The 24,089-nt window shown below is 51.4% G+C and overlaps 2 protein-coding genes across 5 annotated transcripts in view; one reads left to right on the top strand and one right to left on the bottom strand.

The window, feature by feature from the left end:
* MYH11 (myosin heavy chain 11) overlaps window positions 1-24,089 on the bottom strand; it is a 153,978-nt gene that overhangs the window by 5,247 nt on the left and 124,642 nt on the right. For 3 of the 4 annotated variants that reach the window (XM_054454934.2, XM_063654349.1, XM_054454937.2), the window contains 13 exons: window positions 18,528-18,734; window positions 16,594-16,698; window positions 16,353-16,505; window positions 15,879-16,127; window positions 13,174-13,386; window positions 12,588-12,800; window positions 11,880-12,041; window positions 11,319-11,447; window positions 10,954-11,042; window positions 10,042-10,165; window positions 8,847-9,055; window positions 6,827-6,935; window positions 6,572-6,744 (listed from right to left, as the gene is read on the bottom strand). In XM_054454934.2, the coding sequence (XP_054310909.2) occupies window positions 6,572-6,744; window positions 6,827-6,935; window positions 8,847-9,055; window positions 10,042-10,165; window positions 10,954-11,042; window positions 11,319-11,447; window positions 11,880-12,041; window positions 12,588-12,800; window positions 13,174-13,386; window positions 15,879-16,127; window positions 16,353-16,505; window positions 16,594-16,698; window positions 18,528-18,734 (2,135 nt within the window). Of the gene's footprint in view, window positions 1-430; window positions 470-6,571; window positions 6,745-6,826; window positions 6,936-8,846; window positions 9,056-10,041; window positions 10,166-10,953; window positions 11,043-11,318; window positions 11,448-11,879; window positions 12,042-12,587; window positions 12,801-13,173; window positions 13,387-15,878; window positions 16,128-16,352; window positions 16,506-16,593; window positions 16,699-18,527; window positions 18,735-24,089 lie in introns of all 4 variants that reach the window. The other variant, XM_054454935.2, reaches the window with a different exon arrangement.
* NDE1 (nudE neurodevelopment protein 1) overlaps window positions 1-24,089 on the top strand; it is a 92,347-nt gene that overhangs the window by 66,637 nt on the left and 1,621 nt on the right. The gene's annotated exons all lie outside the window — the stretch shown is intronic.

Here is a 24,089-nt window from a genome sequence, read left to right as displayed (position 1 = left end):
CCAGATAGTGGAACTGTCATATTCACTCAGTGCAGTGTCTTCACTGGACAAGGGAGAACAGCACTGCTGAGTGCCCTAACTGCGTAAGAGCGGCTTTTGGCATGAAAGGAAGAAAAATCCAAGCCACACACACAGCCTCTGCCATCTCGTCAAGATGCAGTGATAAGGGCGCACACTGTTGGGTGTCACGTCACATGTGCTGCCCAGAGGCAGGAAGGACCGTGAGTCAAGAGATGAGGTCTGTTTGTCATCCTGATCTTGGTTTCAATGAAAGACAGCTTTGCACTAAGATATCCAAGCCTTCAGATTTTGCAGGAATCTCGTGGAAATGTGCAAGGGTTTAAAAATTGGGGTGGGCAGAGGGGCGCGTTGGGCAGAAAAGAAATGGATACTGAGACAACACACAGCTGCGAAGCTGAAGGCATGATACCTGGTGCATCACTGCGAAGTTTCCTGTTGGGGGGGCCCTCTGAAACAGAGAGAGAATCCCCGGAGGTTACCATCAGCAAACAAGAAGGAGCCCGGTTAAGTATATTCTTAATTGTTAAAGACATTTGCTTTGATTTAATAATTAAAGGCACTCTTTTGAGATGAAGTCTCACTCTGTCACCCAGGCTGGAGTGCAGGGGTGCGATCTTGGCTCACTGCAACCTCTACATCCTGGATTCAAGCGATCCCCTCGCCTCAGCCTCCCGAGTAGCTGGGATTACAGGCATGCCCCACGTGCTTGGCTAATTTTTGTATTTTTAGCATAGATGGGGTTGCACTATGTTGGCCAGGCTTGTCTCAAACTCCTGATGTCAAGTGATCCTCCTGCCTTGGCCTCCCAAAGTGCTGGGATTTGGGATTACAGGCATGAACCACCGCACCTGGCATTAAAGGCACCCTTAAGTCAACCTTGCAGTGAATCAATCACCTGATGCCAAGAGCCCTTGGTGAGGCTGGTACATGAAAGGATAAGCAGTTTTTTGATACTCTGTCACCCAGGAGGGAGTGCACTGGCATGATCTATCTCTGCTCACTGCAACCTCCACCTCCTGGGTTCAAACGATACTCCTGCCTCAGCCTCCCGAGTAGCTGGGATTACAGGCATGTGCCACCATGGCTGGCTAATTTTTGTATTTTTAGTAGAGACGGAGTTTCACCATGTTGGCCATGCTGGTCTCGAACTCCTGACCTCAAGTGATGCATCCACCCACCTCGGCCTCCCAAAGAGCTGGGATTACAGGTGTGAGCCACTGCACCTGGCCCAGTTTTTTTAAATGGAAAGGAAAAATGTCTGTCCTTTAGAGCTACTTTTAAGAACCTCCTATAAATCCCATGATTGCATACCGGTTCAGGGAAGTAAAAGCATTTGAGCAAGCTAGTTTGAAAAATCAGTGTTGGAACAGACGCCAAGAAGTCCCAGGCAAGGAACCTGCAGCCGCCTGTCCCTTGATTTATGATTAGTTGCTCTTCATTAGTTTTCGGGCCTCTAGCAGGAGAGGAGAGGTGGAGGCCTTGTGCAGCTCTTGTCGGAGGTAACTGGCAGTGTAGCAAGTGGTAGGTAAGTGGGTCTGGCTTTAGAGAGGGCTTGTGTTGAGATGCGTCTGGCTGATAGAACTTGGTGAAACTCGCACTGCAGTTCCTTCTTGGCTGAGGAGCCAGGCATGCTTACCAACCTCCCTCAGGGCTCTAGTGCCCGATTTTATGTTTCTGTGCACCTGAAAGATGCAGAAGGCAGGACAGACCTTCCACCTGCATTATGTGTGTATTCGTGTCGGAACTGGCAAAAATGGTCTTTTTGTTCCACTCTGCCCTTGGCTGCCCAAGAAGGCTCAAGTGTCTGGGGCAGAACCCACAGGAGGTGTCCAGTGTGTGCTAAAGAATCACTGGGCCAGCCAGGCGTGGTGGCTCACGCCTGTAACCCTGGCACTTTGGAAGACCGAGGCGGGTGGATCACGAGGTCAGGAGATCGAGACCATCCCAGCCAGTATGGTGAAACCTTGTCTCTACTAAAAATACAAAAATTAGCCAGGTGTGGTGGCACGCACCTGTAATCTCAGCTACTTGGGAGGCTGAGGCAGGAGAGTCGCTTGAACCCGGGAGGCAGAGGTTGCAGTGAGCCGAGATCGCGCCACTGCACTCCAGCCTGGCAACAGAGCTAGACTCCGTCTAAAAATAAATAAAATAATAAAAAGAAAAAAAATCACTGGGCCTGAGAAAGGGAAGCAGAGACAGCAGTGGGGTAGAGAGAGTGGCTGTATCCCCATCACTCAGCCCAGCCACTCAGGAGAGGCAGGGGAACTGGATTCCAGCAGAGCACATCTGAGGGGTTTTTTTTTTTTTTTTTTTTTTTGAGACAGTCTTGTTCTGAAGGCTGGAGTATAGTGGCGTGATCTTGGCTCACTGCAGCTTCCACCTCCTGGGTTGCAAAGGAGTCTCCTGTCTCAGCCTTACGAGTAGCTGGGATTACAGGCATCAGCCACCACGCCCAGCTGATTTTTGTGTTTTTAGTAGAGATGGGGTTTTACCATGTTGGCCAGGCTGGTCTCGAACTCCTGACCTCAGGTGATCAGCCCACCTCGGCTTCCCAAAGTGCTGGGATTACAGGCGTGAGCCACCGCGCTTTGCCCCTAGGAGTCTTCACAGTGAGAAAAGCTCTCCTCCACTGACCCCTCAACCCTGGGAGATGCTTCCAGGCCCCTGCTGTACTTTGTGAGCTTAGGCCTGGTTTCTCTCCTATCCATGGGGGACCAACAAGCCCTCACCGTGCAGCGAATGGGGCTCTTCCCTGAAGGCGTGGTGCCCTGCCTCAGCTGCTCTCTTCCCCTTCTCAGGGGGGTTTGGACTTTTCCCCTGTCTCACACAGTGGTCCCCAAACTCTAGAGGTGATTTCAGATGGCTTCCGGGCATGCCATCCGCTAACTGAACTGGACCCTGAGAAAGTCATTTCCTTTCCAACTCTTTTTAAACAGGTCTAATTATGATGTCAGAGAGAGTCTATTTGGTGCTAATGGCTGTTGTCACTCCCTTTTTAGTGGAGAAGTAGCCTTCAGGTCTTGGTGATCAAGTTGTGGCCACAGTAGCTAGATATTGAACTTGATAACTGTTTTTATCGTATTTCATTGTAGCCCGTTGATAGAGGTGATGCTGCTTTAAAAATGTAGAGGAGGTATGTTTATTTGCAATTATATTCATGTATGGTTAAAACTGTTAAACGATCAAGTCACCGGTATTAAAGGTAGTAAGAGGCTTAGCACGTGGCTGTGGTGGTATGAGAATGAAGCCGGGAAAATATCTAGGACCCGAGGGATAAAGGTTCACTCTGCCTAGTGCTGTCCTAGACATTGGAGATATTTTTTTGAGACCGAGTTTTGGTCTGTCACCCAGGCTGAAGTGCAATGGCAGGATCTCGGCTCACTATAACCTCTGCCTCCCAGGTTCAAGAGATTCTCCTGCCTCAGCCTCCCGAGTAGCTGGGATTACAGGCGCGCCCTACCACACCCGGCTAATTTTTATATTTTTAGTAGAGATGGGGTTTCACCATGTTGGTCAGGCTGGCCTTGAACTCCTGACCTCAGGTGATCTGCCTGCATTGGCCTCCCAAAGTGCTGGGATTAAGGGGTGAGCCACTGCACCCAGCCTGGGCAGGATTCTTTAGGGAAAGTTGACAAGATTCTCCCATAGATGGGATGTGGGGTATAAAGGAGACAAAAGCGTTAAGAAGGACCACGAGGTTTGTGATCTGAATTGTTGGCAACTTCATCATTTTAGCTGCTGAGCTGGAGAGAGGAGCCAGTTTGGGGATGAAGAGTTTCATTCAGTCAGGGCTTGGGGTGCAGCATGTTTGGTGTGAGCTGCCTATTAGACATCCATGTGGGAACGGGAGGGTGGTCTGAGGTTCTCGGAAGAAGCTAGGGCTTCTCAGAGACGAACTGAGGAGTCATTAGATATAGGTGGAATTCTAAAGTGCCAAGATTAGTTGAGACCTCTCACCTAGAGCTGGGGAGAGATGAAAAGAGAACTAAGGCTGTGCAGTGGCCCATGCCTGTAATCCCAGCACTTGGGGAGGCCGAGGCGGGTGGATCACAAGGTCAGGAGTTCAAGACCAGCCTGGGCAACATGGTGCAACCCCGTCTCTACTGAAAATATAAAAATAGGCCAAAAATAGCTTGAACTGGGAGGCAGAGGTTGCAGTGAGCTGAGATAGTGCTACTGCACTCCAGCCTGGGCAGCAGAGCAAGACTCTGTCTTAAACGAGAACTAAGTTAATACCCTGGGGCGGTCTGGTGGTAAGCAGGTTTTGAGGTGAGGGATCAGCAGAGGAGAGGAAGAGGGACAACCCCACACGTTGGGGGACAAGCAGGCGTGGATGGTGTTGGGGAAGTCCAGGGAAGCAAGTGAATTAGGCCAGGGGCATGATGGGCTGCGTCATGTGCTGCTGCCCTGTCGGGACCTCTGGCCATTGGTGTCGCCCATGGGAGACTTATAGGAGAGTGGTGGGTGGGGTCGAGGTGAACCAGCAACTCTTCACATACAGGTTTTTTTTTGTTTGTTTTTTTTTTTTTTGAGACCAAGTCTCACTGTGTCACCCAGGCTGGACTGCAACCTCTGTCTCCTGGTTTTAAGCCATTCTTGTGCCTCAGCCTCCTGAGTAGCTGGGACTACAGGCATGCACCACCACACCTGGCTAATTTTTATATTTTTTGGTAGAGACAGGGTTTCGGCATTCACATCCAGTTTTGTAGTGTAAGGGTAGCCAGGTAGACGTGGGGCTAAGAGGTTATTCCATTTGCTGATGGAGCAAATGAAAGAGAAAACCTTGCAAAGTAAGGATTTTTGGAGCCATGCGCTTGAGTGAACAAGAGGGTTGGGTCCAATGGAAGTGTTGGCCTCGTTTGGTGCCACAGGGTTCAGCACAGAAATGGAAACAAAATAGAAGTGTATAGAGGTGCACGGAGGTAGGGTGATGAGGTAGTGGGAGCTTGTACACGTTTCATGATCATTTCTGCTTTTGAGTTAAGTAGGAAGTAAGGTCCCCAGCTGAGAGAGAGAATGGGGAGGAGTGATCATAAGTTCAAAGAAAAAGTGAAAAGCAGCAGAGAGTGAGAAGATGAGGGAGGGGTGTGGGAGGTCCCCTGAGCAAGGCCTGCTCTGTGGGAAAAGGTGGAGAGTGGGTTTTGGGTTTTTTGAGACAGGGTCTCACTCTGTCCATCCAGGGTAAGTGCATTGGCTAGATCATGGCTCACGGCAGCCTTGACCTCTGGGGCTCCACTGATCTCCCACCTCAGCCTCCTGAGTAGCTGGGATTTTAGGTGTGCACCATCCCACCTGGCTGATTTTTGTTTGTTTGTTTTTTGTAGAGATGGGGTCTTGCTGCTCTTGAACTCCTGAGCTCAAAGCGATTCACGTGCCTTGGCCTCCCAAAGTGCTGGGATTATAGGTGGGTCCCGTGCCCGGCCTAGCTTGAGTTTCATTTTGGTTGTGCTTTCACCAAATGATTGCAGCAATGCAAGAGGGGGAACTGGATGTTGAGGATGCGCGATGGAGGTTACTAGATGGCTGGTTTGGAGCTGGGTCAGAGGCTCATGGAGTGAAGACCCCGTTGGGGACAGAGCCAAAGAAAGGTGGCGCCAGGCAGACAATGAGATGCCTGAGGGTCAAATTGTGAGGGCTCCTAGGAGCACTGGTTAGCTCAGTAGAAGCAGCAGGATCACCCAGAAGGTCAAGGAACTGAGAGGCTGTGTTGCCCACCTGGATGTTGAAATCATGGAGAACTGTGAGGAGTGGTGTGGGAGACAGGAAGCCCGGAGCTAAAACCTTCAGGGAGCCAATTGGGATGGATGGACAGGGTGGTGGAAGCAGCCCCTGGGAGCAGAGGGGACACCCCAAGGTACGAGAGGCATGGGAGAGAAAACAGCCCCCACTCCAGTGACAGCAGGAATTCTCGGGGGGGGGGGGGCAATTGTACCCTCCCATCTCTAGAGGACTTCTGGCAACATCTAGAGACATTTTTGGTTGTCACATTGCAGGGTGGTGGGGGGCTACTGCAGCCGGTGGGTAGAAGCCAGGAATGTAAGCACCTGCTACTTTTCAGGGATCTTTTTCCCGCTGATGGGGAATGCTGGATAGTCCCCATACCCGAGAATAATGCAGCCCAGATGGCAGCAGTGCTGAGGGGGAGAAAGGAGGAGCAGAGCATGTCAGGAAGGAGGTGAAGTGGTGGGGGGCGGTGTTGCAGCTTCAGTGGATGCCGTGAAGACTCAGTGATACAATGAAGGAGGGGCTGGAGGAGACAGTGGGGATAGCCTCTTCCTCCTCCTCACCTGGAGGACGGGATGGGAGATGGTCGATCATTAAAGGATCTAGAAGGTAAGCTCTGTTATCAGGCAGGCACCCGGTCTGATCTGGGCCAGCCTCAGTGCCTGGCCCACGCTAAGCTTAGTGATTAAGGAGGAGCAGAAATAAACCACAGAAGGGAGTGGCAGCTGTGGGCACAGGGGGCATTTGCAGGCCGAAGGGAGCCCGAGCCCCCAGCGCTTTTCTCTGGCCTGAGAGACGGGGTGCTCCCGGGCCACGGGCTCCTCACCTGAGCTTGCTCTTGAGTGCGTTCACCTCGCGGCCCATGGCCTCATTGCTCTCCGTGGCCTCATCCAGCTCCCGCTGCAGCTTCCTGCGGTTGGCGTTGATGCGCTGGGACTCCTCCTCTGCCTCCTCCAGCTGCCTCTTGAGCTGCTTGACCCTGGCATTACCTTTCTCTGCCTGTCGTGGAGAGATGGAGGGGTGGTTAGGGGAGGCCGGCTGGGGACTGGGGGCTCGGGGGAGGCTGGGCAGCGGGGGCTACCTGCTCCTTGTACTGCTCGGCCATCTTGCGCTCATCCTCCACCTGCAGCAAGATTTCCTTCAGCTTCTTGTCTTTCTGCTTCAGCGACTTGGTGGCCGCCTGTTTCTCTCTGCAAACAGCAAGGAAAACAGGTGGTTTCAGCGGCGGGTGGCACCCCTTGCAGCTGGTGTGTCACCTGGAGGTGGCATCTTGAGTGCTTTCCTGAGCCCCATATCTGGACTCCTCCCAAGGATCAGTCAGATGGTGGAATAGTATTCAGCCATGAAAAGGAATAAAGTATCAATGCATGCCACAGCATGAATGAGCCTGGAATTCTTGCCAAGTGAAAGAAGACACATAGCAGACCCCATAGTGTGTGATTCCGTTGATATCAAATGTCCAGAATAGATAAATTCATAGAGACAGAAAGTAGATTATGGTTGCCAGGGACTGAAGGGAGTGGCTACAGGGCATGGGGTTTCTAGTTTTTTTTTTTGCAGGGAGCAGGCAAGGTCTTGCTCTGTGACCCAGGCTGGAGTGCAGTGGTGCTCCAATGCCTGCTCTCCACCCTAGTTCATAGTTCACTGCAGCCTTGAACTCCTGGCCCAAGCAATCCTCCCACCTCAGCCTCCCAAGTAGCTGGGACTACAGGTGTACACCAGCATGCTCAGACTTTTTAAAAGTTTTTCATAGAAATGGAGTCTTTGGCCAGGCATGGTGGCTCATGCCTGTAATCCCAGTACTTTGGGAGGCTGAGGCAGGCAGATCACCTGTGGTCAGGAGTTTGAGAACAGCCTGGCCAACATGGTGAAACCCCATCTCTACTAAAAAATACAATTATTAGCTGGGTATGGTGGTGTGCACCTATAGTCCCAGCTACTTGAGAGGGTGAGGCAGGAGAATTGCTTGAAGCCAGGAGGCGGAGGTTGCAGTGAGCGGAGATCGCACCACTGCACACCAGCCTGGGAAACAGAGTGAGACTATGTCTCAAAAAATCGTAATAAAATAAAAAAGTCTTGCTATGCTGCCCAGACTGGTCTCGAACTCCTGGACTCAAGTGCTGCTCCCACGTACCTCAGCCTCCCAAAGTGCCGGGATTATGGGCATGAACTACCACATCTGGCCTGGGGTTTCTTTTTGAGTTGATGAAAATGTTCTCAAAATGACTGTGGTGATTGTTTTACATGTTTGTGAATATATGAATAGCCCTTGAATTATACACTTTAAATGGGTGCATTGCAGGGCATGTGAATTACCGAAAAAGCTGCTAGAAGAGAACAGAATGGGTGAGAATCCTTAGAATCTAATGGTAAGAAATGTGCTGTGATCATTTGCCGCATTCGACCCATAATTAACAAGGCTTCCAGTGTGTGTACCAAATGGGTTGCCGGTTGGACTTTTGTTTTTTTGGGGTTTTTTTTGTGTGTGTGTGTGTATGTGTGTGGTAGGGTCCCACTCTGTCACCCAGGCTGCAGTGCAATGGCACAATCTCGGCTCACTGCAACCTCCACGTGTCACGTTCGAGTGATTCTCCTGCCTCAGTCTCCTGAGTAGCTGGGATTATAGGCATGTGCCACCACACCCGGCTAATTTTTGATACAGACAGGGTTTCACCATGTTGACCAGGCTGGTCTCAAGCTCCTGACCTCAAGCGATCCACCTGCCTCAGCCTCCCAAATTGCTGGGATTACAGGCGTGAGCCACCACGTCCAGCCTGGTTGGATTTTTGGTCTGTCAGCATGCTATCCCCGCAGAGGCTGGGAAAAGTCACGTGTACTGCTGGAAAGGCTAGTTAATGTCAGGAGGACCATGGAGATGCTAAGAGCAGCTCACACTTTAGGTGCTTGCCCTAGGCCAGGCACCAGCAGGGCACTTTGCTGTGTTTACATTCAGTTCTCACAACATACCTGCACTGTGGGCATCACAGAGCTTGCTTCTTACAAGCCAGAACTGATACTGGAAGAGGTTCCCTGACTTCACTATGACCCCTGCTGTCCATCACCCCCCTGCAAACTGGGTTCGGAACTCCAGACCCGCATACCTGGCCTCCTGCTCAACCTGCTCCTCCAGCTGTGCAATCTTGGCCTCCAGCGCCGCAATGGTGGACTTGAACTTGGACTTGACGGCCCCCTCCATCTCCTGGAGCTTGCTCCGGAGCTCCTTGTTCTGCCGCTCGAGCTGCTGCCGGGCACTCTCATTCTTCTGGGCCGTGCTGCGCTCTGTGGCCAGCTCGTTGCTGAGCTGCTCGGCCTGGGGAGGAGAGTGAAGGCCGTGAGGTGGACTCAGGGAAGCCCGGGACAGCGCACTGAGACCATGCCTCTTCCTGCTGCCTCCAGGCTTGTTTGGCCTCTGCATGAGTCCCTTGATCCCGGGCACCCTGTCCTCTCCTTCATCCTGTAAAACTCCACTCAAGAGCTTCTTCCAGGCTGGGTGTGGTAGCGCAAGCCTGTAATTCCAGCACTTTTGGAAGCAGAGGCAGGCAGATCACTTGAGGTCACGAGTTCGAGACCTGCCTGGCCAACATGGTGAAACCCCGTCTCTATTAAAAATATAAAAATTAGCCGGGCAGTGGTGGCACGTGCCTGTAGTCCCAGCTACTTGGGAGGTTGAAGCAGGAGAATCCCTTGAACTTGGGAGGCAGAGGTTGCAGTGAGCCAAGATTGCACCACTGCACTCCAGCCTGGGCAACAGAGTGACACCCTGTCTCCAAAAAAAAAAAAAGAGGTGCTTCCATCAAGTGTCACAATGCCACCCAGTCTGAGCGAGTGACTTGTCCCTTGCTTTCTCTATCCTGGAGTCGCCTGGAGAACGATGCCTGTTCACCCTACACCACAAGGGGCTGCCGGTCACAGGATGGTCCCTAGTGCCCACCATGGAACTGGTGCTCAGTGACATCACCAAGGGCTCACTGGATAAGGTCAGAGCTTTAGCTGGGGGAAAACGCAATGAAAGAGCATCCCAAGGCCCGGACTCCAGGGATGGCCATGAGCTACAGGGAGCCAGACATGCCGTGGCTGGAAAATGAGACACTGCAGCGTGGAGAGGGGTATTCTGAAGACAGCAACCTGGGCACTGGTGTAAGGGCCCTGGATCTCTACTCTCAGGCCCCACCACCCTCTTGTCCCTCAATCCAGGGCCTGCACACAGGAAGCCACCAAGCATGTGTTGACTGGCGCAGGATCCTGCTGCAGGAGAGGCAGTAGGCAGCGAGACCGTGGTGTCCAGGCGGCCCTCACCTGCTGTGTGGCTTTGCGGACCCGGTCGCTCATGGCCTCCATGTTGCCCTGCTCGTCCTCCAGCTCCTCCTCCAGCTGGGCGATCCGGGCCTCCAGGCGGCGCTTCTCGTCCTGGAGTGCGTTCCTGGGGGAAGGGCAGCCACGGTGGGGGCCTCTACCCTCCCCCGGCTTAGAAGATGCCCCCTCCTTGGAGTCATGCCTCAGGGGGATTGCCCTCATCATCTAATGGCGGAAACTGAGGCTTGGAGAGGATTAGAAGACTCATCTGTAGTTACACAGCCAGGAAGTGGACAGCTGGGACTCGGGCCGTGTCCGTGTCAGCAAAGCTGGGATTGGGGTGGGGACCAGCACACTCCACCCTGACTCTTCCTGGCCTCCCATTCTCCCCTCACAGCTACTTATTGGGAATGAATGAAAGCAGCCACACCCCCAAACAGAGGCATGAAAGCGCTGAGGGAAAACCTAACCACCATGGGTCTGTCCCCAATCTCAGAGGACGCTTTGTCAGCAGCAGCTGACAAATGAAATGGGGGTCCAGGGCCAGGCACGGTGGCTCACACCTGTAATCACAGCACTTTGGGAGGCCAAGGTAGGAGGATCACCTAAGGTCAGGAGTTCAAGACTAGCCTGGCCAACATGGTGAAACCCCACCTCTACTAAAAATATAAAAGTTAGCCAGGCATGGTGGTGCGCACCTGTAGTCTCAGCTACTCAGAAGGCTGAGGCAGGAAAATTGCTTGAACCTGGGAGGTAGAGGTTGCAGTGAGCCAAAATTGTGCCACTGCCCTCCAGCCTGGGTGACAGAATGAAACTCTGTCTCGAAAAAATTTAAAAAATAAAATGGGGGTCAAGGATGCTGCTTCTCCCCCCATCCTCTGCTTCAGAGCCCTCTTCCTCCATTCAGTTTCCTACCTTCCCGACAGGCTACTGGCCAGCTCCTCTGCCAGTTCCTCCTTCTCGAGGTCCGCCTGTTTGCGAGCCCTCTCAGCTGCGGCGAGGTCCTAGGTGGGAGGTAGGAAGCCTATTGTCTGCCAGGGAAAGGCCAAGCCCCACCAAGAGTCCACCCTGCCTCCTCAGCCACCCTTGAAAGTACATGTTCTTCCTCTGAGCTCAGGGTAGGCCCCATGAATACATAGAGGAGGGAAGCGTGTGTCTTTCTAGACAGGTGGACCCCACAGGAGGACGAAATGAAATCTGGGAATGCACAGACTGGAGCTGCCAAGGGATGCTACCATGACACCCGCATCTGAGGCTCTCCTAGCAAGGCGAGGCTTTACCTCTTGTAGCTGCATGAGGTCCGCTTCCAAGCTCTTGGCTTTCTTCTCATTCTCTTTGGCTGTGGCAAAGATCTCATCTCTGGAGGCACGGGCATCTTCCAGCTCTCTTTGAAAGTCCTTCATCTGAGCCTGCATGAGTCAACGGGAAGGACAAGCTCAGATGTCCTTACAGGTTCTGCTGCCCAGTTCTGCTTTGCACACCCACCCCTTGAATTTTCTGCACTTGACCACAAAGAAGTTCCCAATGCACGAGCATGGCCCTCAGTTCCAGGTGGCTGGTAGCAGGCTGGGAGCACCATTCCGGGTGGGCTCCACAGACCTGCCTGAGAAGCTGAGCCCCTGATGTGATCTGAGGGCAGTGGCCAAATACCTAATAATGCTGCCCTACCCAGGGCAGGAGACAGCCACCAAAACCTGAATGGTGCCAGAAAAACCCCAGCTGAACCCACATCAATGGCAGGTGCAGGCTTGCTTCCTGGAGCCTGCTCTGCTGACTTTGGTGGCCTGAGGGGAACTGTGCCCTCCCCTCCACCCATGCCCCGAGCTCCTAGTGTCACCCACCTGCAGTTTGCGTAGCTGCTTGATGGCTTCCTCCCTCCCCTTGATGGCAGAGTCGGCCTGAAGCTCCAGGTCTTTCAGGTCCCCTTCCAGCTTCTTCTTGGCTGCAGCTGCCAGGGCACGTTGCTTTCGCTCGTCTTCCAGTTCCGTCTCATACTCGTGAAGCTGGGCGAGGAAGAGAGATGTGTGCTGCCCCACTTGCCCCTGGGAGGTCCTTTAGCTCACCCAGGCAGCACATCACTGCACCCCTTCCCCAGCACAGCCCCCCTGTGAGGTGGGCATCTCATCCACAGTTGCAGATGAGAAAACGGAATCTCGCCGGGCGTGGGTGGCTCATGTCTGTAATCCCAGCACTTTGGGAGGCCAACAGGAGAATGGATCACTTGAGGCCAGGAGTTCAAGACCAGCCTGGCCAACATGGTGAAACCTCGTCTCCACTGAAAAAAAAAAAAAAACAAAACAAAAAACTAGCTGGGTATGGTGGCATGTGCCTGTAATCCAAGCTACTCGGGAGGCTGAGGCAGGAGGTGGACATTGCAGTGAGCTGAGATTACGCCACTGCACTCCAGCCTGGGCGACAGAGCAAGACTCTGTTTCAAAAAAAAAAAAAGAAAAAAGAAAACGAAGTTTCCACACCGACCGTGAGAGATGGTGATAGGAATGAAAAAAGCCACCTGACCTCCCTCTACTGGCCTCCCCGGCAGCACGCACCTGTCTCTGCAGTTGCCTTCTCTTCTCCTCACTCTGCTCCTCCCGGGCTTGGAGATCCCTCTCGAACTGGCCCTTGAGCGCCTGCATATTGACTTCCAGCCGCAGTTTGGCATCCTCCGTGGCCTGCAGCTCGTCCTCCAGCTCCTCCAGCTGCGTCTTCATCTCCTCCATCTGGGTCTCCAGGGCCCGCTTGGACTTCTCCAGCTCATGGACCTGCCGGCAGAGCGGGCAGCCCCGTTCTATGAGGCTCAACTTCATGAAGACGATTGAGAAACCCACCGTGAGTGGCACCTCAGGAGGTCAGGGAGGTGGCTTTGGCCTCCCACAGGATGCATGGCCGGGACTCAAGATGGCCCCTGAGAGCACAGAGCCCAGTCTTATCCTCGGACCCCCCAACTCAGACCCATCCTCGACTGCCATTTTCAGCCCCTCCCAGCCCCTGCACCAGTCCAAAAACCTTTCATTTCTGATGATGGTTCGCTATGAAAAAGGCCAGGAGCTATAGCCTCCCTTGGACCGGTGAATGGCACGGAGGGTGGGCGGGCGGGCGAAACATGGACGAGAAAAATAACCCAGAGCCACTTACGTTCTTGCCCACGTCATCCTTGGAGCTGACCAGGTCTTCCATTTCGGCTTTGAGCATTTTGTTGGTCCGCTCGAGTTCCTCTTTGGCTTCCAAGGCCTCTTCAAGGGCCCGAGCCAGGGACAGGGCCTTGGTTTCCTTCTCCCTGGCTTCTGCCTCGGCTCTGTCCCTCTCATCCGCGTATTTGGAAGAGATGTTTTTCTCCTCGGCTAACAACTACAACACAGCATAAGACCCAGAGGTGACTTCTAGGCATATCCGGGATCAGCGTCACTGAATTGTAAATACCGGGGGAAAGCCCTGTGTCCTACTGAATGTATTGAGGTGCAGGTGTAAGCAATGTAGGTTAGCTATGGGAGTAGTTTATATAATCATCTGGCGTTCTGACTTCTACATCAACCTTATGCAGACCCAGAAATCAGCTGACTCGTTTTTTTTGTCGGTTTGTTCGTTTGTTTTAGATGGAGTCTCACTTTGTCACCCGGGCTGGAGTGCAATGGCGCAGTCTTGGTTCACTGCAACCTCCGCCTCGTGGGTTCAAGCAATTCTCCTGCCTCAGCCTCCTGAGTAGCTGGGATTACATACAGGTGCCCACCACCACACCTGGCTAATTTTTGTATTTTAAGTAGAGACGTGGTTTTGCCATGTTGACCAGGCTGGTCTCGAACTCCTGACCTCAAGTGAGCCTCCTGCCTCGGCCTCCCAAAGCATGGAGATTACAGGTGTGAGCCACCACACCTGGCCAAATCCTTGTGCTTCAAAACCACTAGACCTGCCCACATTGCTTAGAGCACACTGAGGTCAAAGTGACATTTAAAGCTGCCAGAAGCTAGTTATTATTTTGTTTCATGGCCACAAGTAGCTATTAATATCTCACAAAAGTATCCTAAGAGCCTCAGTAGGGAAATGGTAAGCATGGGTGGCCCTGCACACATATCTCTCTGCTTGGAGAGGCAATTCAGAGAACATTCCATGCTCACGTTAATCTCATCTTCAGAGAGAACAGAGCAGATGATAAATTGTAACATCCAAAAGCCAAACTTCCAGTATTCAGCAAAGACAGGGACCTCTAAATGGCACAGTCAACACAAAAATCCCACACTATGTGTGCCACTGCACTACACTCTATGTGACAGGAAAATAAAAGCAACCTCAGGCCTTCAACCAGATAACGAAGCATTGAAGATGAGCTGACAGCCCAGAGGAGAGGTGGCTGATGGGAAGAGGAGGCACTGGGATGTTATCTAGAATCCTGACACTATGAGGCCAGTCAGGGAGGGGTAGGGAACCTGCAGGCATCTGGCATTTAGCCTCACTGTACAATCCTCATTTTATTTATTTTTGAGACAGAGTTTTCACTATCACTCAGGCTGGGGTATAGTGGCGCAATCTTGGCTCACTGCAACCTCCGCCCCACCCTGGGTTCAAGCGATTATCCTGCCTCAGCCTCCAGAGTAGCAGGGATTACAGGCGTGCGCCACCACGCCCGGCTAATTTTGGTATTTTTAGTAGAGACAAAGTTGTACCATGTTGGCCAGGCTAGTCTCAAACCCCTGACCTCAAGTGATCCACCCGCCTCAGCCTCCCAAAGTGCTAGGCGTGAGCCACCATGCCTGGCCTCTCAAACTGATTTTTAGAATAACCCTGAGTCACTTGTAAACTAAATCATATTTACTAAATAATAATGTATCTTAAAAGTTGGTATTTAGGGGTTTGGGTCATACAGGGGTCTGCACTTATCGTACAATTGAGATTTGTGAATTTCATCACATGTAAGTCTTACCCCAAAAGAGGCAAAATTGTGTTTAAAAATAAACTCTAATTAATATGCAATGTTGAGGTGTGGAAGGGGAAATGTACCCAAGAGATAAGGTGTGATAGATAGAATTAGTCTTTATAAATAAATATATGGGCTGGGTATAGTGGCTCATGCCTATAATCCCAGCACTTTGGGAGGCCAAAGCAGGCAGATCATGTGAGGCCAGGAGTTGGAGACCAGCCTGGACAACATGGCAAAACCCCATCTCTACTAAAAATACAAAAATTAGCCAGACATAGTGGTGTGTGCCTATAATCCCGGCTACATGAAAGGCTGAAGCAGGAGAATCGCTTGAACCCAGAGGCAGAGGTTGCGGTGAGCTGAGATCGCACCACTGCACTCCAGCCTGGGTAACAGAGCTAGACCCTGTCTCAAAATAAATATATGATAAAGTTCATATAATACAGTGTCAATGACTGAATCCAGATGGTGGCCTTACAGGTGTTCACTGTACAGTTCTGTCAACTTTACTGCTTGCTTGGAATTTTACAGAATGAAACCTTAGGGAAGAGCGGTATTAAAAGTATAGAAACTGAATTACTTGGAATACTACTCAATAGGTATTCAATACATATTTTTAGTGAATAAAATATGCACCTCATTCCTTCTTGAGGCTAAAAACTAAGGCATCACCTTGTGTGCAGGTGACCCTCATGGTGCTGGTACCCAGAAAAGTCACAGTCATCAAGGCTTCTGTGCCATCCTTACTGTGACCTGGTAGCCTTAATGCTCCATGGTTGCCCAAGACGAGATAAGACAGCCTCCCGTGGCTCCCCACAGAGTGGAGAGGGGATGCAGGCACAGGCGGGAGTCACGTGTCATACTCTGCAGAGCTGATTGCCCGACCCAGCGTCCATGGCCAGAGTGGAGGACACCCCACGCCCTCTACCTGATCAAACTTCCTCTGCTTCTTTTCCAGGTTGGACACGAGTTGCCGCTGGTTGTCCAAATCGACGACCAGGTCGTCCAGCTCTTGCTGAAGCCTGTTCTTGGTCTTTTCCAGTTTATCATAAGCGGCCGCCTTCTCCTCGTACTGCTGGGTGAGGTTCTCGATCTCCTTCTGGAACCTCTTCTTCCCCTCTTCCAGAGCTTCCACGGTGCTGGCAAAGTCCTGCAGCTTCTTCTTCGAGTCAGAGAGCTACAAGGACAGCGTCCAGGGTAGGGTGAGAGGGGGACCATGAGTGACCCCTATCCCGGGCCCCACAGACTCAGAAGCGAAGACCATGTCTCCTTGTTGGAGAAAGGGGAAACGGGGGGGTCAAGCACCATCGCACCAACACTCCACCGCGATCTGCCTGCAAGGGATCTCAGCGCAGAGAAGTTGAGAGGACCCATGAAGGAAGCAAGGACACAGGGCAGGCACCTGGATGTTGAGAGTGGAGATATGGCGCTCCAGGTTCTGCTTGGCCTCCATCTCCTCGTCCAGCTGGTCTTGCAGGCTGTTCCGCTCCTCCTCCAGCTGGCGCAGCTTTGTAGACACGTTGAGCTTCTGCCGGGTTTCTTCTTGAAGCAGCTCCTGCAAAAGGGACACACAGAGGTCCCAGGGACCCGCCCCGAGGAAGGCCACCTCCCAGGTCCCCTGGATGATGTGGCAGGACACTCACCTGGGTGTCCTGGAGCTGGGAACTGAGGGACGCCACATCCTTGGCCAGCTTAATGGCCTTCCCCTCGGCCTCGTTAAGCATCCCTGTGACGCTCTCAACTTCATTCTAAGGGTGCCAAGAGACTGCTTAGTCAAAGCCTCTAGAAGGGGATCCTCGTTGAAAGGAGTCCTTTTTACTCAAAACACATGGGCTAGGGCTTGGGGTGTCCACTGATTGAGAAAATACCCATGAGGTATGGGACTCTGATAAAACAAAACAAAACAAAACTCTGTGGCTTGAAGGGAACTCCATCAGCTATGAGTTGGGACCCTGGCCCTAGACTCTGTGGTTCTAAGAACTTATTTGAGCCCCAATGGTATTGACTGGGACCTGATCCCACTAAATGGATCCTAGATCCCTGCCAAGGTTGGTAGAGACAAACCAGCAGGTCTGAAGAGTCCAGACGAGGTGCTCTGGCTGGTCCACTCTCTAAGGTTGGAGAAAGGAGACCAGGATGGTACTTGAACATCCAAGGGATGCTGTCCCATCCCTTTCTTCCTCACTCCTACTCTTTGTCCCTTCACTGACTCTGATGGCCAAAGCCAGAGACGCAGACCCTAAAGGTAAAAACGCCCTCTGTGTATTCTCTGGCTTTTACACCCTAGTGTCTCTGCATAAGTCCCTTTGAAGGTGTTAGCCTACCCCTCCATCTCTTCCATTGACAAGAAGGATATGAATCATCTTGACCCTGCTTATATGAAGGCGGCAAAACCCCTGCTCTCAACCGCATGTGGGAAAAAAACACCTCAATGCTTCCCCTGCCTCTTTGTCCCTGGCTGTGAACATGTTAAATATTTATGAAAACTTTGGCCACATCCCCATGAGTGGAAAGACAGGGTAAATGTCTATTCCAAGTGAAAGAAGACCAAAGACAAACAGACCATGTCATTCATCAGCTTAAAACCCCTCAACAGCTTCTTATTGCCCAGAGTAAGGACCAACATATGTGTAATAGGTTCTCAAAAGCCCTACATCATCTGGGTACAACCTCCCACTCCAACCCCACTCTGTACCATCTCTCCCTACCCCCAACCCCAACTGGGCACTCCAGCTCTACTGGCCGTATGTCTGTCTGCTAATTTTTCTACTTACCACAGGGCCTTTGCACATGCTGTTCCCTCTGCCTGGTAGACTTATCCATGTTCCTTAGGGAAGCCTTTCGTGGCTCCTCCTCCCCCAGGTTAGGCCCCCTGGTTATTTACACTTAGGCATCATGTGCCTTCCCTTTGCTGCATCATTTGACATTCATTTGTGTGATTATTCATGTCTTTCTGTTCCCTTCCCTTCCCCTTACTTGGCTGGAGTCCTACTGGGGCAGGGACAGTGTCTCTTCTTCCTTGCTGTTGTATCTCAGGATTAAGCACAGTGCCTGGCATACAGCAGGTGCTCAATAAATACTTATCAAATTGGAAAAGGAAGGGTTTTTTTTTCTTCTTTTTTTCCTGAGACAGAGTTTTGCTCTTTTAGCCCAGGCTGGAGTACAGTGGTGCGGTCTCTGCACACTGCAACCTCTGCCTCCTGGGTTCAAGCGATTCTCCTGCCTCAGCCTCCCGAGTAGATGGGACTACAGGTGCCCACCACCATGCCTGGCTAATTTTTATATTTTTAGTAGAGACTTTTCACCATGCTGACCAGGCTGGTCTCAAACCCCTTACCTCAGGTGATCCACCCACCTCTGCCTCCCAAAGTGCTGGGATCACAGGCATGAGCCACCGTGCCTGGCCAGAAGGTTTTTTAACATTTAATTGAGCAGGGGGATCATCGCCTCCCCTCTAGGAATGCAACTAGAGGAAAGGACTTGCCTTGCAGCAAGAGAGACCTCAGTAAGCCGGGAAGAGGCCCCTTCCCACAGAACTGGGCACCACCCAGCACTGCCCACCGCACCACCGCCTCACCTGCAGCTTATGGACTTTGTCATTGAGTTCCGCCCGGGCGCGCTCCCCATCGCTGCACTTGGACTGCAGCTCCTGCACCTGCGCCTCCAGCTTCTTCTTCTTATGTTCCGCCTCCTGCTTGGCCTGGCCCAGGACCCGCAGCTCCCCGGCAAGGTCTGCGTTCTCCTTCTCCAGCGTCTGCTTATTCTTGTCTAGGTTCGCCTTTGCCTGGTGAAGGAAGCAGAGGGGAGGGATAACAGGGAGGCTGTGGCTGGGAGAACATTTCAGGCCCTGCCTTTCCTCCCTCAGAGAGGTCCAGGAAGGCACACGGCAGGGGGCACACAATCACCAGTAAGAGATTTGGGGGTTTTTTGTTGTTGTTGTTGTTTTGAGATGGTGTCTTACTGTGTTACCCAGGCTGGAGTGCCGTGGCACTATCTCGGCTCACTGCAACCTCCGCCTCCCGGGTTCAAGCTATTCTCCTGCCTCAGCTGCCCAAGTAGCTGGGATTACAGGCGCCCGCCACCATGCCCGGCTAATTTTTGTATTTTTAGTAGAGACGAGGTTTCACCATGTTAGCCAGGCTGCTCTCGAACTCCTGACCTCAAGTGATCCACCCATCTTAGCCTCCCTAAGTGCTGGGATTACAGGCGTGAGCTGCCACACCTGGCTGATATTTTGGGTTCTATTTTCCTAAAGCTCATGGGTTGCAATCTGGGATCCCACGAGCAGTGTCCACCCTGCTGTCATGTCCCCTTTGACCCTTTCACTACTTCTTAAAAAATGAGCTACCGACATTTTAATAAATGTCACATAAAAATCTGGATTATGTTTGAAGGCCCGTCATGGCAGCTTATACTTGTCATCCCCAGCACTTTGGGAAACAGGAGAATCGCCTAAGGCCAGGAATTCAAGACCAGCCTGGGCAATGTAGTGAGACCCCCATCTCTACTAAAATAAAACATTAGTTGGGTGTGGGGGGTACACACTAGCAGTCCCAGCTACTCAGGAGGCTGATGGCAGGCTTGCTTGAGCCCAGGAGTTGGAGGCTGCAGTGAGCTATGATCACACCACTGCACTCCAGCCTAGGCAACAAAGTGAGACCCTGTCTCAGAAATAAGTAGCTTTGGGAGGCCGAGGCAGGTGGATCACTTGAGGTCGGGAGTTTGAGACCAGCCTGGCCAAAATGGCAAAACCCCATCTCTACTAAAACTAGAAAAATTAGCCAGGTGTGGTGGCGCACGCCTGTAGTCCCAGCTACTGGGGTGGCTAAGGCACAAGTATTGCTTGAACCTGGGAGGTGGAGGTTGCAGTGAACCAAGATCATGCCACTGCATTCCAGCCTGGGTGACAGAGTGAGACTCCATCTCAATCAATCAATCCATAACTCTAACATTCTATATCGTGAATGTGGTGGTGGTGGTTACACAATACACATTTGTTAAAATTAATGGAGCAGTAAAATGGAAAAATTTCACTGCATATGCCTCAGTAATCCTAAAAAAAAAAAAAAAAAACCAACAACAACGAAAGATCTGGAAACAGAGGGTCTTGCTTTCCTTCAAGGCAACAATCTGCCAGATCTAAGTAGCGGCTGGCTCTGCAGGTGGGACAGTCACATTTCACCGCCCCTGTCCTTCACAGGTGTCGTGTGATTGACACTGCTACTTCTGTCCTAATTAAGGGAAACATTTTATGGAACCAGCTCCTGTAGGCATGTGAGTTGCCCTACAGGAAAAAAAAAAAAGTGTGTTGGGGTCAGGTACGGTGGCTCATGCCTATAATCCCAGCACTTTGGGAGGCCTATGCAGGCAGGTCACTTGAGGTCAGGAGTTTGAGAACAGCCTGGCCAACATGGTGAAACCCCATCTCTACTAAAAATACAAAAATTAGCCGGGCATGGTGGCAGTCACCTGTAATCCCAGCTACTCAGGAGGCTGAAGCAGGAGAATTGCCTGAACCCGGGAGGTGGGGGTTGCAGTGAGTCGAGATTGCACCAGTGCACTCCAGCCTGGGTGACAGAGTGAGACTTTGTCTCAAAAAAAAAAAAAGTGTGTTGGGCAAAAGCAGGATGGGGTGAGGGGCTTCTTTCCAGGTTATAGAGAAGGGGAAAGAGAGAAGCGCAAGTATCCCGAGAGGAGAAGACCCACCACTCAGTCTTCCCATAGTCCCGGGAGGTGTTGGGCATTGACCGGTCAGCCCTGGATGCCCGTCCTCCCTCCAAGACGTGACTAAGAGCTGCCGGACCTCAGATGGGGACAGGGAGTCTCTTGGTGGTAACAAAGCAGTGAAGCGGGGACCCTAGGGAACATGGGCTCCCAGAAACCTTAGCCCAGCCGAAGACCCCAGAACTGGGGCCAAACTGCATGAGGGCTTGGGGAGCCCAGGTAGGAGCTGATGTTAAACGTTTCCCCCACAAGCAGATGGAACCAGGTCTCTACATCAGAATTCAAGTTGTTAGAGGCAAAGGCCTCTGTTTCCCTGAACCTGAGATGGGCAGAGGTTCGCACCTCTACCTGCTTTGTGCGGGTCAGTAATGGACATGCCGTCTGCTGGTGGTCTTAATAACAGTCTTCCCAAAGAGGCCTGGGTGGGAATGGGCTTGGCTTCTGGCTCCTATTCACGTCTAATGACCCCCAAGCATGGGGAGGGTCAGTGACTCTGTCTGGGGCCTCACTCTTCCAACCATATATATATATATATTTTTTTTTTTTTTGGAAACAGAGTCTCACCCTGTTGCCCAGACTGGGGTGCAGTGGTGCAATCTTGGCTCACTGCAACCTTTACCTCCTGGGTTCAAGTGATTCTCATGCCTCAGCCTCCCAAGTAGCTGGGATTACAGGTGACCACCACCATGCCCAGCTAATTTTTGTATTTTTAGTAGAGACAGGGTTTTGCCACGTTGGCCAGACTGGTCTCGAACTCCTGACCTCAGGTGATCTGCCTGCCTTGGCCTCCTAAAGTGCTAGGATTACAAGTGTGAGCCACCGTGCCCGACCTCCAGCCATAAAGCTAAAAGGGACATGTATTGCTTACTGATGTCTTGAGGGCTAATTGTTCCTGAAGGTGGGAATAGCCCATTTCAATTAAAATTGTCTAAAAATAAAAAGTAGGCTGGGAGTGGTGGCTCATGTCTGTGATCCTAGCACCTTGGGAGGCCAAAATGGGAGGATTGCTTGAGCTCAGTAGTCTGAGGCCAGCCTGAGCAACATAGTAAGACCACCATCTCTACAAAAAAGTTAAAAATTAGCTGGGCATGGTGGCAGAAGCCTGTAAGTCTCAGCTACTAGGGAGGCTGAGGCAGGAGGATCGCTTGAGCCCAGGAGTTCGAGATTGCAGTGAGCCAAGATTGCACCACTGTACTGCAGCCTGGGTGACAGAGTAAGACCTTGTCTCTAAAAACAAACAGTTACTAAAAAATAAAAAGTAACTTTTGAACATAATAAAAGGAACCCAACTGAATGGGGAAATGTACGTCATAGTTACAACTAGCAAAATCCAATTTGTCCAAAATACATAAAGAGTTGACAAATTGTTGAGGGTTAGTATTTAGATCCCACTCAACAAGTAGTAAGAGTCCATTGATTCATTTGGAGAGTGAGGGTGAGCTCAGTCCCGTACAGTGCTTTTCAGAGGGTCCTCCCAAGACCACCTCCATCAGGATCAAGGGCAGGCCTGGAAATTTGTACATTAACAGGGGCCACAGGTGAAATGAAATTCGTTTGTAAAGCACTTGGAATAGTGTCTGGCACATAAGTGCTACACTTTTTATTGTATTATTTGAGTTATTATTTTTATATAAAGTAACACTTGAGGTTCCAACAGACCAGGCAATGAACCAGCCCCAGAACGGTGTTCAGTAAACCACCACGTGGAAGACTGTTCACCTTGACTAGTTGATTCAGTTTAGATCTGTGTCCCCACCCAAACCTCATGTTCAATTGTAATCTCATGTTCTATTGGATTACAGCGGAACATGAGATTTGGGTGGGGATGCAGATCCAAACTGTAAGACCCAGTCAAGGTGAACACTGGGGCCTGGTGGGAGGTGACTCGATCATGGGGGCAGGTTTTTTTTTTTTATTTATTTTTTTGTGACAGTCTTGCACTGTCTGTCGCTCAGGCTGGATTGCAGTGGCACGATCTCGGCTCGCCGCAACCTCCACCTCCCCGGTTCAGGTGACTCTCCTGCTTCAGCCTCCTGAGTAGCTGAGATTACAGGCACCCGCCACCACACCCCCAGCTAATTTTATGGTTTTTGTTTTTGTTTTTTTTGGCGAGACGGAGATTTACTCTTGTTGCCCAGGCTAGAGTGCAATGGCGTGATCTCGACTCACTGTAACCTCCACCTCCCAGGTTCAAGCGATTCTCCTGCCTCAGCCTCCCGAGTAGCTGGGATTACAGGCGTGCATTACCACGCCCGGCTAATTTTTGTATTTTTAGTAGAGACAGGGTTTCACCGTGTTGCCCGGGCTGATCTCAAACTCCTGACCTCAGGTGATCTGCCTGTCTCAGCCTCCCAAAGTGCTGGGATTACAGACCTGAGCCACTGCGCCTGGCCTAATTTTACGTATTATTAATAGAGATGAGGTTTCACTACGTTGGTCTGGCTAGTCTTGAACTCCTGACTTGGTGATCCACCTATCTCGGCCTCCCAAAGTGCTGGGATTACAAGCATAAGCCACTGTGCCTGGCCTTTGGGGGCAGTTTCTAATGGTTTAGCACCATCCCTTTGGTGCTGCCCTCGTCAGATCTGGTTGTTTAAAAGTGTCTGGCACCTCCCCATTCTCTCTCTTCTGCCTGCTCTGGTCATTTAAACATGCCTGCTTCCCCTTTGCCTTCCACCATGATGGTAAGTTTCCTGAGGCTTCCCCAGAAGCAGAAGCTGCTATGCTTTCTGTACAGCCTGCAGAACCGTGAGCCAATTAAACCTCTCTTCTTTATAAATTACCCAATCTCGGCGTGGGTGCCAGTGGCTCACACCTGTCATCTCAGCACTTTGGGAGGCCAAGGCAGGTGGATCACCTGAGGTCAGGAATTCGAGATCAGCCTGGCCAACATGGCGAAACCCCATCTCTACTGGAAAAAAAAAAAAAAAAAAAAAAAATTAGCCGGGCATGGTGGTGTGTGCCTGTAGTCCCAGCTACTTCGGAGGCTGAGGCAGGAGAATCATTTGAACCCAGGAGGTGGAGGTTGCAGTAAGCCAAGATCACGCCACTGAACTCCAGCCTGAGTGACAGAGTAAGACTCCATTGCTCAAAAAATAAACAAATAATCCAATCTTGGGTATTTCTGTAGAGCAGTGCAACAACGGACTAATACACTAGTGATAGAATCAAATGCAAACTCCCAACAATTTTTAGGCAATGCTGCACCCACTTAATCTAACAGAACCAAAAGCTTCCACTGAAGGGGATGTGGAGGAGCTGGAACGCTGAGGGTGATGTAACTCAGGCTTTCAGGAAAACAATCTGGCAGAAGGTCGCAAGCTAAAAAACTTACCCTGGGGAATGAAGCACAGGAACTACCCCAAAGGAGCGAAGAGCACCCAAGATTCAGCATTCAGTACTGCTATTTACCAGC

This window comes from Pongo pygmaeus, chromosome 18 (genome assembly GCF_028885625.2).
Source record: "Pongo pygmaeus isolate AG05252 chromosome 18, NHGRI_mPonPyg2-v2.0_pri, whole genome shotgun sequence".
NCBI lineage: Eukaryota > Metazoa > Chordata > Mammalia > Primates > Hominidae > Pongo > Pongo pygmaeus.
Note: the sequence above shows the minus strand (reverse complement) of the source record. Positions and strands in the feature narration are given on the sequence as shown.